The sequence below is a fragment of the Mytilus edulis genome, chromosome 3, assembly GCF_963676685.1.
Source record: "Mytilus edulis chromosome 3, xbMytEdul2.2, whole genome shotgun sequence".
NCBI classification, from domain to species: domain Eukaryota; kingdom Metazoa; phylum Mollusca; class Bivalvia; order Mytilida; family Mytilidae; genus Mytilus; species Mytilus edulis.
Genome location: NC_092346.1, coordinates 31,338,232 through 31,347,155, shown reverse-complemented (window position 1 = coordinate 31,347,155; position 8,924 = coordinate 31,338,232). Strand labels below are relative to the sequence as shown.

Sequence of the window (8,924 nt, the reverse complement as noted above, 5' to 3'; positions counted from 1 at the left end):
TTAGGCATTGAACACAAACCTGATATGTCATACACCTTTTCAGAATAAAAAAGTTCTACACGACAAAAAACTAGCCAAAACGTTTAATCATTCACTACTTTCATTTTGACGCCAATATTTACATTTGACATCACACTCATTGTAATTCCTCGCATGAATACGGTAGGCACCAGTGTGATATTCCGAAACATACAAAATTTTTCCCAATAAACAACGTTTGAACTTTCACGTGTATTTGAATGCCTGTCTTTCCTTGGTTGAAATATTATAAATGTATGTCCTTTATGAGGTTGTGTGTAAACAGCAGAAGCGGATGTGGAGCGGGCGTGCGCCATTCTAAAAGGAAGCAAATGAACTCTTACCATTCTAAAGTCGTACCACGTCAACTTGTACCACCAAAAGTCAACACATAAACTCGTACCACTGCGAAGTCATACCATTCAAAACTCGTATACAAAAAAATATATACATAGTATATACGAATGTTGCCATTGTATTTTCCTGATATTTCCATTGTTATTTATCTTCATTTCCTACATTTATAACGTTACATCAACAACAAAAATAACCGGCGAGAAAAGAATGACCCAAGCGCCTGGAAAGGAAATTGAAAAATAAGAAGATTTTTTTAGCATGAAATTGATTTTTTTTGTCAATTTCATACACCAAAAAAACATCACTGCTACGCTCGGAGAAATATCTGTTAACACAAATATCCTACATTCTTTGCACACACAAAATCTGGCTCACTCCGCAGAACAATTTGCCCAATTTCGAAGAACTGCTTTAAACCACGGGGGGGGGGGGGGGGGGGGGGGGGGATGTGCCAACAATATGGGTCAAAGTTTTGCGAGATTTTATATAAAAATGACCCTCCTTTTTAATGACATCCTATATTAAAATGCATTTACGTTTGATAACTGTATGTTGATTTGGGGTATGATCTACATATCATATATAAATATGCTGTTGCGAATCTTACATTATTAATGGTCAACTATTATATTAAATTAAATAAATTCATTTGAAAGAGGGACGAAAGATACCAAAGAGACAGTCAAACTCATAAATCTAAAACAAACTGACAACGCCATGGCTAAAAATGAAAAAGACAAACAGAAAAACAATAGTACACATGACACAACATAGAAAACTAAAGAATAAACAACACGAACCCCACCAAAAACTAGGGGTGATCTCAGGTGCTCCGGAAGGGTAAGCAGATCCTGCTCTACATGTGGCACCCGTCGTGTTGCTTATGTGATTACAAATCCGGTAAATAGTCTAATTCGGTAGGTCACATTCATGAAAGGGAAGGGGATTGTAGTTACGACGTAAGGAACATATCCGATATCATTTGTGAAACGGTTATTCCATAACGGTCAACCAACTCGTGATGGCGTCCGTAAAATTTACGAAGGGATGATTTCAACTTCACCATTTGGAACTCTTGGTTTAATAGCTTCCTTTTGAGCAGTAACCCTCTATCCAGAAAATCATGATAGGAAATGCAAGCACGGGAATATCGTATCAATTGGGAGATACATACCCCGTATGCAGGTGCTGCTGGAATGTTGCTACTTAGAAATGGAAAGTTCACAATTGGAAAGCTGAAATCATCTCTTTTGTCGTAAAGTTTTGTTTTCAACCGACCCTCATTGTCAATTTCTAGATGTAAGTCAAGATATGAAGCCGACTTAACTGTATCTGTAGTATCCTTTATCTCCAATTCGATGGGTTAGATGTGTTCCACATAGTCACCCAATTTTGAATTGTTTAGTGAAAGAACGTCATCTATATAGCGTAAAGTAGAGTTAAAGGATATTGCTAACTTCTTATCTTTCTTCCAAAGAAGTTCCTGCATGAAGTCAGCCTCATAATAATAAAGAAACAAGTCGGCAAGTAGAGGGACACAGTTTGTTCCCATTGGGATGCCCCTTTCAAATAAATTCCCAAATGAACCCCGGAAAATCAATATATAAATAAAGGTCATTCTTTCTTAAATATTTATATAACTATAGGTACTGAATTTCAGTGAATATTATATTAAAATTGGTACGTTATTTGAGGCAAAAATGGCACACTCCTACCAAAAAAATTTCGAAGTTATCCCCCCCCCCCCCCCCACCCCCCAGTGCTTCAAACTTACCAATTTGGTAAAAGTATATATATATATATATATATCATCGTTGTCGTCATCCGAAGACTTTTGGTTTTCGCACTATAACTTTAGTATTCTATGAAATTTAAACAAAAGGAAGTTTCGGTCCCAACAGTTTAGGAATAAGGGGCCAAAAAGGGCCCAAATAAGCATTTTCTTGGTTTTCGCACTATAACTTTAGTTTTAGTTAATAGAAATCTATGAAATTTTGACACAAGGTTTATGACCACAAAAGGAAAGTTGGGATTGATTTTTAGAGTTTGGGTATCAACAGTTTAGGAATAGGGCCTAAATAAGCATTATTCTTGGTTTTCGCTAAATAACTTTAGTATAAGTTAATATAAATCAATGAAATTTAAACACAAGGTTTATGAACACAAAAAGAAGGTTGGGATTGATTTTGGGAGTTGAGGTCCCAACAGTTTAGGAATAAGAGGCAAAAAAGAGGCCCTAATAAGTATTGTTCTTGGTTGTCGCACCATAACTTTAGTAGAAGTAAATAGAAATATATGAAATTTAAACACAAGGTTTATGACCATAAAAGGAAGGTTGGGATTGATTTTGGGAGTTTTGGTCCAAACAGTTTAGGAATAAGGGGCCTAAAGGGTCCAAAATTAAACTTTGTTTGATTTCATCAAAAATTGAATAATTGGGGTTCTTTGATACGCCGAATCTAAACATGTACTTAGATTTTTGATTATTGCCCCAGTTTTCAAGTTGGTCCAAATCGGGGTCCAAAATTAAACTTTGTTTGGTTTCAACAAAAATTGTGTTCTTGAGGTTCTTTGATATGCTGAATCTAAACATGTACTTAGATTTTTTATTATGGGCCCAGTTTTCAAGTTGGTCCAAATTGGGGTCAAAATTAAACTTTGTTTGATTACAACAAAAATTGTATATGGGCGTTTTTCAATACAAGCGTTCCTTTCAGACCTAAAAAAAAATGGAAAATCAATTTAGGCTAAAATTTATTTTCAAGAGTTATTTTGAATACCTCTATTATAGACCTGTTTGTAAACAAAAAGTGCAATCTTAAATACTCTTGAAAATTATATTATTTTCATAATTTGTGTACTGTTTCGTAGGGGACTTTTGTCCCCTACGAAACTGCTTCTAAACACACATATTTTTGCAATTTTAAATGTTTCCTATAGACATTCCAGTTTTTTTACTTTATATACCAGAAAAATCTCATTTTTTTCTAAATTGGAGAACCATTTTTTATCGATAAAGATTAGACAGTACTTCACATATAAAGGTACAACTCATGTTACGTAGTGGACATTTTGATGCGTCGTTTCGTAGTTGACAAAACCGTTTCGTAGTGGACAAAAAGTTTCGTAGTTGACATCAACCCTATTCTGTGTTAATAAAAACATAATAAAAATTACATGAAACTAACCTTTGTTATTTGCTTTGCACGAATATAATTGAAAAAAGAGTAAAAAAAGACTGCATGGTAGTGTCCACTACGAAACGTTTTTCTCCCAAACTTGTTTCGTAGGGGACCGTTTCGTAGGGGACGTATTCACGTGTTTTATTTTTTTCTCACAACCCCAATATTGCAATAGTAACAAGACTGACTGTATTCATCAAAGCGTTATTAAGCTGTACACTGATATTTTTTTCATAATTTTAAAACCAGTTACTGAAGGAGATTTGACCCGTTTCGTAGTGGACATTTACAAAAATACGGTATCACTCTGGTCCATTTGATGTGCTCAGTTTTTCTTACCAACAGTTTAATTGCCGTTATAAAAGCGTCACTTCTTTTGTAAGACCCTAATGTTTATCTCTCTTGCAAACAAAAAATTACATTGATTTTAAAAAACTGTTTATAAGCAAGTTTTAATGACTTCGTTTCGTAGTGGACATTGTGTTAGGGACACGCCTTCTAAAATAAAAAATCCTATGTTAAAAGCTGTTTATTAAAATATGTTGGCTCTAAACATACTTTTGAATTATTAAAGAACTTATATTAAGTAAAATTAATATTTATTTTTACATTTTTTTACGATATTTGAGAGTATGAATGTTGAACAGGCGGTCTAGGGACATGCCATTTTGGTTGTTTTGGACCATTCAGGAATCAATATCTTATCAATCCCTCTAAAAAATAAACTGTTTCTTTGCTTAAAAATGTTATATCTAATTCAATGTACTGACTGCACAAAAAATGACTTGCAAAGATCAAACACATTTTTTTTAAAGTGACTGGGACAAGAAAGTACGTTTTTATTGAAAAACGCCCATATATGGGGTTCTTTGATATATGCTTTATCTAGCCATGTATTTAGATTTTTGATGTTTGGGCTCGGTTATCAAATTGGTCCACATTGAGGTATAAAGGGTCCAAAATTGAACTTTATTTGTTTTCATCAAAAATTGAATTAATGGGGTTCTTTGACCATGTATTTAGATTTTGGATATTGGACCATAATAAAGGTAATGTCGAATTTAAAATTAAAAGTTTTTAAGTTAAAGTTCTTATGTTCCACATTCATTAATTGTCAGAAACCTGTGTTGTGTCAACTACTAGTATTTAATCAAAATCCAAATTCAGAGCTGTATCACGCTTGAATGTTGTGTCCATACTTGCCCCAATGTTCAGTGTTTGAACTCTGCGGTCATACAAAGCTGCGCCCTGCGGAGCATATGGATGTGGTTTATCTGGCTATTGATATATTGATAACAATGGGAGATACAAGGTACTCAATGTAAACTGCTGAAGTGATCTGTATGATAAGCTCATATTGCTTGCAATGTTTCGTCAATATCTGCCAGACAGATGGACGGATTAAGGTAAAAATATATGCCCCTTTCACATACTTGAATGATCGGTGGCATAAAAATAATGGACGAAAAATAATAATACAGAAGTTAAGAAACCACCTTCTGTACCATTATATGTATTGTACATCCTATCTTTCTCATTTTAGATCCATGGTTAAACAAAAATACAAGAAATATACAAATGAAAAGTTAAGCGAAGCAGTGGACCTAATAAAAAGAGGTATCCTACCAAACACACAAGCGTCAAAACGTTTTGACATCCCAAGGAAAACATTAGGTGACTATCTAAAGGGGAAAAGCACATTAGGCAAAAAGGGTGGGCAAAAACCCTACCTAACACCATCACAGGACTCATCACTTGCAAACTACGTCAGGTACATGTGTGAAAGAGGATTCGGACTTACGAGAAAAGTTCTACAAATTTTCGCGTTTTCCATCGTCCAAAAAACAAGCTCTTCCACGAAATCTGCCCCGTCAAGAAAATGGTGTCGAAGGTTTATGGAAAGACATAGTCTTTCTTTTAGAACAGCAACATCTCTCGCAAGATCAAGAGTAGCGGTTTCCTCACAAAATGTTATCGACGATTACTTTACATTACTCAACACAACTATTGATTAACCTGGCCTTACAGACAAACCTGCCCAAATCTGGAATGCAGACGAAGCCGGCTTTGGGAAGGAAACTGAGCAGATAAAACAAAAGATTATAGCCACAACAGGAACAAAAAATCAACACCGACAACAAATGACGGATTACGACCACATTACAGTTTTAGCATGTGCATCAGCGGCTGGTACTTTTATGCCAAACATGCTGATATATACAAAATCCCTACCTTCCGGAAGATACGCCTCTGAAATACCTTCAAATTGGATCTTCACTTCATCGGAAAATGGTTACATTACAAGAAGTTTGTTTCAAGATTGGTTTTCCAGAATATATGAACTTACATTGGTATGAGACGCCCAAACCTATTAGTTCTAGATAATCATAGTTCCCATTTATCATTGAAAGTTATAGACATGGCCATAGAGAACGACATAGAGATATTAGGTATTCCGCCTCACACATCACACTTTTTACAACCTTTAGATCAAATATTTCACCCCCTCAGAAGTACCTACAGTGATCTTGCCCTGAACATTGGCTTGGTTAAGGCAGACATGGTTATTAAGAAAAATAAGTTTGCAATAGTGTTGGAGCAGGCACAGGATAAAGCGTGGTCACCGCATCTAGTTAAACTCGGTTTTAGAAAAACTGGATTGCACCCTATCAACAGCAAAGCGATAGACAAGTCCTTCATCAGACCTAATCATAATAACACTAATGAAAATGATGAGGAAAACACTTTTATGACGAACCCTGCTGACGATGTATGTAAAGAATGCGGACGTTTGGTAACAAATCCTTTGGTAAAGGCTGGACTAGTGTATAAAAATCTACAGGATATATTGGTCCCAACAGACATTACAAAAACAGATAAACCAAAAAAAAAAAGATTGACTGGTGCTCGATTATACACAGGGGAAGAGATGAGGAATGAACTTAAAAGAAAAGCAGAGGAAGAAATAGAAAAGGAAGATGGCATCAAGCGCAGAAAAGAGGAAAGGGAAGCAAAACGACTCAAGAAGGTAGAAAATGACAAGACGAAACGATTGAAATCCGCCAATAGGAAGAAAAAGCTGTCGAAAACGAATCAAAGTAAAGTAATAGATGTCCCAGAAACTGTAAATCCAAACACAACAACTATTATGGCAGATGTACATGCAGTACTAATTTTTGAATCTGATCAGAATGACGTTGAAGTTATGCCAGAAAATCAGACAGAAATTGAGAGTGAGGAACTAAACATTGAACTTTGTAGACCACAACCAAGATCAAGACGGAATAATCGAGGACAAAAAAGTACACATGTGGTAAGCATTACATCCCAACACATGATCACATCACATCTCACATTACTTTACTTCACTTCAAATCACATATCACATCATTTCACTTCACTTCCCTCCCTTTCACTTCACGTCACTTCACAATTCAATTCACAATTCAAATTCAATTCAATTTAAATCACAATTCAAATTCAATTCAATTCATTTCAAATCGCAATCACAATTCAAATTCAATTCAAATTCAATTCAATTCAACTCAAATTCAATTCAATTTCAGTTCAATCCAATCCATTTTTTTTCTTCACAGAATGAAATTCACCAAAGTAGACATATACATTTATTATATTTATTTCCAGAATGATCTCATGGTCTTATTTCTATTTTATTTCTATTGCCTTTTCAGTTTCCTGAAGAGGATGATGACGATGAGGTATTTACATGTGGAGTATGTGCCACTAGAGGGTAAAAACTTGATGAAAAAAATGGAATTTTCTGGGTAGGGTGTGACAGAGACACCTGTCCATTAATATGGTATCATTATAACTGTCTGCAACGACAGGATCAGATTACCGTGGATTTGAGTTTGCTATTTCCTGGAGAACAATGGATGTGCCCTGTTTGGATTGACACCAATCATTTTGAAGAGTGAACATGTGATAATACCCCCATTTCTAGTAAAAGAACGTTGCATTTGGACAATACATGACAATTTATTTCATTATCTGTATTCCAAAACAAAAGTTCAAACTTTCTTTAGATTATAAATATCTATAACATGCATAGACAACTGTAAAACAGTGGTTACAATGAAAAATATATGGGCATAATATTTTATTACTTTTAATTTTTATGACTGTAGATATGTAGCTGCATTGTTACAAAAAAAATAACAAGAAAGTTAGAGCTGATAATCGAATAAACGTAGGAAACGAAGGGGAATCAATGCAAACCCTAAAACCGATAAACAAAATTCATCCAACATAAAGGAAACACGAAACCCCCCAAAAAAACAGACAGACGAACGGACGGACAAACGGAAGCACAGACCAGAAAACATAATGCCCATAAAATGAGGCATAACAAGATATCATACATGATATTGCTACGAAAATCTCCCTGGCGATCATTTAGGGGGGCTTTAATACTAACAAGTCTACAAGTGATCAATGTAAAAAAAAACAGAGATGAACTAGACCCAAAAATTCATATGCATTCAACAACAATAAACACTGAATACTACAAATTAATGTGATAAACACAGACTACCCCAAGGCACCCGCTGCAGTTCATTTTCAAGGTATGTTGTAATATGGATTACAGACGCCTATTGCATGTCAATCAGGGTATAGTATGTAGAATTAGTATAAAAAAACGGTCACTGGTGATATTTATTTGAGCTCGTTATTCATGCAAATTTCAATAAATACGGACACCTCGAAATTAGCACAAGGACAATCAATCATAGGGTAAAATATCATTACTGTTTCTTTAATGAACTAAATGTTAGATGTTATCAAAAAAAATAATGCCAATCAGTAATGGATTGTAGCATTTCAACTAATGATGCAAATGGCAAGGCAAATGCTCACATTAATCTCTATCGATATAGGCTCCAAATGTCCTCCTTTAGTGGTACTCCTATTTTTGGGAGACTCCTACGGAGACGATAAGATGATGCATATTCAGACAGTGTTGCATATACTGTATACATGAAGAGTCTATTGGTATCTTATATCTGTAGGAATATCTTTAGTGCTTCTGATCTCTTCATTCTTTTATCCACGGATCATCTTATAATTTATTTATTTTTTGCTTGAAAATCACGCATGCGCAAACTCTTTTTTAGATTCTTTTTTTATATAATTAATCATTCGCAACATTGATTTAATCTAAAAAATGAATCGCACAACTTTTTGTTCCGTTTTCTGTATTTGGTTGACAATTTGTTAGTGATCAAAGACAACGGCGAAAATGTGCCCCCCCTGTGGTGTGTGAAATACTCGATTTCGACCGACTTTGGGCTCTTCTGCAGACCGATAAAAATAATGAACGAGTGATTTTAATGTATCAGCTCTGTT

The 8,924-nt window shown here is 34.8% G+C and overlaps 1 protein-coding gene across 1 annotated transcript; it reads left to right on the top strand.

The window, feature by feature from the left end:
* Nucleotides 1–5,927: 5,927 nt before the first annotated feature.
* On the top strand, nt 5,928–7,699 carry LOC139514836 (uncharacterized). The gene is made up of 2 exons (XM_071304445.1): nt 5,928–6,870; nt 7,250–7,699. Exons 1-2 carry the CDS (start codon nt 5,977–5,979, stop codon nt 7,310–7,312), a joined length of 957 nt encoding a protein of 318 aa, XP_071160546.1. The 5' UTR covers nt 5,928–5,976; the 3' UTR covers nt 7,313–7,699.
* Nucleotides 7,700–8,924: the final 1,225 nt, after the last annotated feature.